Source organism: Arachis ipaensis, chromosome B06, assembly GCF_000816755.2.
Source record: "Arachis ipaensis cultivar K30076 chromosome B06, Araip1.1, whole genome shotgun sequence".
In the NCBI taxonomy this organism is placed as follows: Eukaryota; Viridiplantae; Streptophyta; class Magnoliopsida; order Fabales; family Fabaceae; genus Arachis; species Arachis ipaensis.
Genome location: NC_029790.2, coordinates 18,214,989 through 18,220,948, shown reverse-complemented (window position 1 = coordinate 18,220,948; position 5,960 = coordinate 18,214,989). Strand labels below are relative to the sequence as shown.

Genomic DNA, 5,960 nt, shown 5'->3' with positions numbered 1-5,960 from the left:
GCCAGTAGTCTTAGGAGTTCTTTGCTTCTTTTTCTTTTGTTGCCAGTTAGGATACCTTAGAGCTCATTTTCATGTTTTGTAATAATGACATTTTCTCCCACACTTACTATATGTAACCTAGAATCATCTCTTCATTTTTGTGTCATTGTTCTCAGTCAACAGACAAGATACTTTGTCCACTTTTCTTCTTAGTTTGAACGTCTAGGAAGTCTCTTGATTAAAGGTGTTTGTAGCTTATAGTCAATTGATGATATCTCTTGCCAATATTTCTTACTGTTCACTAGTTTGATGGTGATCTCATAAATCTATATTCAATTAGGGAACCTATGAACTTACCATTCAGGTAGTTGAACACATCATCTTCATCTCTTTCAAACTATTTTTTATGGTAAAACACAGGCACAATTTTATAAGCCATCTGGAGCAACATAACAGTAAATTAAACTAAACTCTAACAGAATCAATTTTTAATTCACTCATAATACCTCACTCAGCATTAATCAGAAATTACTAATTTATTTTTATTATTTGATTTCTTTACTTAACCCTAAAATAGAAAATATTTGTCATCCTAACAACTAGATAAGTCACTAATTCCAAATTGCATGCAATAGATTTACAAGGGAGGACCACTTAAAAGGACCACACACATAGGTACATAACCAAACATAAAAAAATACTAGAAAACAGAGCAAAAAGCCTACTTCGTGTTCCTCGAACAAGACATAACTGCACTGTCAGTCGTTGTACATCCTCCGTTACGGTATCTCTAGTTTGAGAATTTCTAGCGTGAAATAGGATTTTTCTTAGGATTTTCTATAATTATTGGTGTCAATAACGGAGATGAAGGAAAGAGTTTACCTATATAATGTTGTTGTGAAACGCAATATTTTGTCCTCATCAAAATACTAACGTTTTGATTACTATATCAAGGGCCGATTTGTCCCACACGAAAATTATCCAATAACACATAAGATCGTTATTTTACACGTAGGAACGTAATTTTACACGTAGGATTAGTTTTGCTTTTTGTTGACGGAGACTTTCACAGAAGGATTATAATGTCTAATGGAAGTGATAAATAGGGGTCGCGATGGCATTATACTTTTCTTAAGAGGTGGAAAAAAGTTTCGTGAAATTGTCAGAGACCACAATGAGATTTCACTCTTTTTGTTTTTAATTAGATAAAAAAAATCCAATTTTAGACTACAACAAATGATACTTTTTTGGCAAAAAACATTTAACAAACTCTTTTAGTAGATCAGGTCAAGCCTTTGATCGAATCCAAACAAATATTGAAACGGACCCAACGGATTAAACCCGTCCTTAAATGGAGACAGAGAAGTCAGAGGCTGCAATAATATTGGGTCATCAAAGTGGACACATGAGATGTATATAGTATCTTTGGATTGGACTTTATTTTAATTTTCTCAAAAAGGTATATAGTTTATCTTTTATTTTTGGGCTTCAAAGAGAGGACAAGGCCCGCAAAAAATATGTTACATAATCTGATATTTGCTTCTATTTTCAATTTGGATCCATATGACTTTATATGACCCAATTATATTGAAAGTCGGCAAACGGCTGATGATTTTTATCAGATTCAGTTGGAAGCCGTTGACATTTCGCGCGGACGGCGTCACCAACACGAAAAAGGGGCAATTTTGCAAGGCACTATAAATTTAGGGTTTTTATAACTGCAGTATAAATGATAATGAATATATAACTCACATTTACGATTGAAATTGGGATAGGGATTGGATTGGAAGTTGGAAAAGTATGGAAGCAGAGGAGAGAGAAAGAGGAGAAGGGATTGGGAATGGAAGAAAGGTGATTGTTTTGATCGAAAAGGCAACCAACTCCACCGAACCCGAGGTGGATCCCCGCCTCCTCAATGCTATCAAGGCGGTGGTCCGATACTCCGATTCCGAGCTCCGCCTCTCTGCCGAAATTCTAATGGATCTCATGAAGCGTGACCACTCGCAGGTTCTCCTTTTTCTTGTTCCCTAGGGCTTAAATTTCTTCCTGCTGTTTTCTCATTAGGGTTATTTTCAATTGGACAAGTTTTCAGTATTTGTCGATCTTATCTGCAAAGAAAAACGAAAAAAAAGGATGTAATATTTGTTGCATTCAAGTCTTATTGATATGGATAGGGCAGGGCAACCCCATGCTTACTTGACCAATTAGCTTGAAAAGGCATGAAATCATGATCTTGGTCACGTGGGATTTGAGTGAAGTTATGAAGTGAGTGAGTGTTTTGGCTGTACTTCTTCGTTGTGCATTGATTGATAAAAAAATTCAGCTGTTCTTGTTGCGGGAAGCTTTTGTTTTGTAATTGATTATCTATCGGACCAAACCGAAGTAACTAGTTTTAAAATTATAACGACGGGTGGGGATTATCCTGGGTTCCGCAGGCATAATTGACTAAGTGGATTACTTTAACTTTAAGATGCTGCTGTCATCTCTGAAACATGATCCTGAATTGATCGTGAAAGATATGTGTTGCAGGTTAGGTACCTTGCACTTCTTATCATCAATGAGCTGTTCATGCGTTCGAAGCTTTTTAGGACCCTTATTGTTGAGACTTTGGACCAGTTAATGACTTTGAGTGTTGGGTTCAGGCGAAATCTGCCTCTGCCTGCTCCACCAGCTGTTGCATCTGTTCTGCGTTCTAAGGCCATTGAGTTCTTGGAGAAGTGGAATGTGTCATTTGGGTTTCATTACAGGCAGCTTAGATTAGGTTATGATTACCTAAAGAATACTCTTAGGCTTCAGTTTCCTAACATACAGGCTAACCGGGAGCGAATTCAGCATTGATGAATGTTTGGACATTTTGCACTCAGAGCATGAATCCATGTCAGATGATATCTTAGATGATGATGATGATGATGCTGCATTCCGATCCTTAGAGCTGCAGCGGATTCGTCTTGATGCATTGAGGGAAGGGGAGAAAGTTTACGAGAATAGTGAGAACAAGGTCATTTTTGATGCCTTGAGGGAGCTGTACAAACTTCTAGTAACAAAGCATTTGGTTTGCATCCAAGAGTGGATTTCTGTTCTAGTAAAAGTTGAAGTGGCAGATAATAGATTCAGGGATTCCTCTCTGAAACTATTCATAGATATCCTAAATCGTCTCAAATCAGTTAAAAGAAAATGCGAGGAGGCAGGTTGTTCTCTTACAAACTCATCAAAACCAAATGAGGAAGAAGATTTTTGGGAGGAGGGTATTGTTGGATCTAATGGAACCTCATTGAGTATGACTAGTAATGAAAACAAGGCTCTTGAAATCGCATTGAGTACAACTGGTATAGAAAACAAAGCACCTGCCATGGTATCAAGTTCCCATAGAATGAATATGAATAACAAGAAAAGTTCTGCTGGCTCTAATACTGACAGCATGCAGCATGGAAAAGAAGAAACTGAGTCAAATACTCTGAGGAGTAAACTAATGGCTGAAGCCCCTGTGGTGCATTGGGGTTCTAACTTGGATGACTGGGGTTCACAGAGAGTTTATATGGCCAACCAGCGGGGCTTGGAGCTTCAAAGTCACTGGGGTAGGGTGGACAATGATAGAGTTCTTCCAGCAGACAAAATTGATGAACTGAATGTTCAGGCCGTTCCTTATGAAGAAGAGCAGGTTGAGATACAACCATGCAGTGCTCCTTTGAGGAATGGTGGACTATGTCAGAGAAGAGATATAAAAGTTTGCCCATTTCATGGACCTGTAATTCCTCGAGATGATGAAGGGAGACCACTTGACAATCTGAGCCCATCAAAGGAAACAAACATGAATTTCAAGACTGATTTGGTAGATGAGTTGGCAAAACAAGCAGTGAAAAATGTTCGCGAAAGAGACAAAGAGGTGGCAGAAAAGAGAGTAGTGGATAAACGATCATTGAAGCGGGCAAAACTTGCTAAAATTCGAGAGCACAATGAAGTAGTCTTGCGCGATGCTGCTTTGGCTTCAACTTCAAGATCAGCGGCACTTGGGGAAGATGGTGAGGATAAATCATCTGCCAAAGAAAAGAAGAAAGGTCTTGCATCCATGCTTCAAAAGAAAGTCACATCCAAAGATAGAATTGCCCAAAAGCTTTTGGGTTCGCGGGCAAGGGGCTGCAGTTAGGCAGCAGCTTCTCATGCTGCTTTATTTTTCTTTGGCTGATTATAATGTCCACCAAGAATGAAGGAAAAAGCAGTTTGTTTGGCCAGTCTCTGTAATTTGGAGAGGAGCGAAATTGAAAACTTATTTTACCACATTTTCTATAATTTTTTTCCCGTATATAGTAGGTGCCAAGATGTGTTTATGTTAACCATAACTATAATTGGTTGCCACAGGCCAATAATTTCATCAATTATTATTCTCATCAAGGTTGTGTTTATGTCAAGGTTGTGTAATGTGTGTAGCCCATGAAGGAATCTCACTTATAAAAATACCTCGTGGGTGGTTGTAGAATCATTAATGACATCATAAATGCCTTCCATTTTCATTAAATAAGGGCAGCTCGGTAGTCTGAGTTGCCAGTGCCCAGTGGTGGTGGTGGTGGACCTCCATGACTCATGACCAAATTATTGCTTTCCCCTAACAAGAAGACTCTAATAGCGAATTTCGACTGTACTCAAAAATTAGTTATTTTGGACTGTACTCAGCAAGCCTCAATGTCAAGCATGAGGCACCTAAAATTAATAATTGTATGTATGGTGTTTGTTTCTTTCTATTGTGTTCTTCGATACCAGGAAGATCAATGTGAAATAGTCTTTCTGGATAAGACTAAACATGCACGATGGAAAGTGTATGGCTAAATCTAACGCATGGATGTGAATATTAGGGATTAGAGACGTAGTTAATTAATTAATCAATTTCGTTACGTTATTAATAATATTTCTGTCAATTTTTGCCAACTCTTATTTATAATTGTATTTAATAAAAGTGTCTTTATGGATGTATCTAATAAAAATGTCTTTTTTATAGATGTGTGTGTTCTTTGTGGATGTGTCTCCTGAATATATCTCCTTATACATACATATGTCTCTTTATAATAATTAATTATTATTAATAATAAATTGACAGATAATATATTGGTATTTTATAATTTTCCAAGATCACATTGATGAATTTGGTAACAGCTAACAAGTGTAAGCCTTGAGATACAAGTATGCAACATTTTTCCAGCAAGTGGCTCAAAACCAGTTCCAAATGCTTTGCACAACATATACGTGTTTTTAGAGCGTCCTCAAATCAAATATCAGTGTGATTAAGATAACTAAGTCCACACATCAATAAAATAATATAAAATTTAAAATTTTGGAAACCCCACTACAAAATCAAAGTTCTTTTTCTCTTTGTTAGCATTTTCAAGCTATGGATAAACCTGGCATCCACAGAGAAAAGGATTGACGGTGAGGTGAATACACTATGCGCCTCAAAGGAATAATAGGGCAATCATTCAATCAAATTTCCTTTCACATGCTAACGACTACAAAATCTCTATTTATTTATTTATTTATTTATTTATTTATTTATAAGTAAAAAACAAATAGATTCTAATTTTTTATCTGTAAATATTTAAATTTCTCATGATTGAAAAATAAGATTTTTTATTTAAATAAATTTTATAGAATCCAAATTTATTGGATTCCCCTGAAATGAGATCTGCAACATGATTATCCTTTTCCTATTATTATATAAATCATTCTAGGCTGTGTAGGATTAAATAAAACGTAAACCATTTCATCTTGAAACGATTAATGTATGATCTAGTAAGGGAAACAAAGGATAAATCGTGCCAGGGTCCCTAGAGTTAAAAAGAAAGCGTAAATCGTTTCAGCCTGATAGGTTTAACATGTTAGGCTAAAACTCATTGGACTGCCACGATTTACACACAAAGGAGACCCTATTCACTCTGGCTCGATTCACGTGTTGACTGGAACGATTTATGCTTGCAATGTTGTTGAGTTGATTG

At 36.5% G+C, this 5,960-nt stretch overlaps 1 protein-coding gene across 1 annotated transcript; it reads left to right on the top strand.

The window, feature by feature from the left end:
* On the top strand, positions 1,584 to 4,486 carry LOC107645696 (UV-stimulated scaffold protein A homolog). The gene is given in 3 exon segments (XM_016349771.2): positions 1,584 to 1,986; positions 2,509 to 2,814; positions 2,816 to 4,486. Coding segments are annotated over 3 exon segments (1,821 nt in total). The 5' UTR covers positions 1,584 to 1,779; the 3' UTR covers positions 4,124 to 4,486.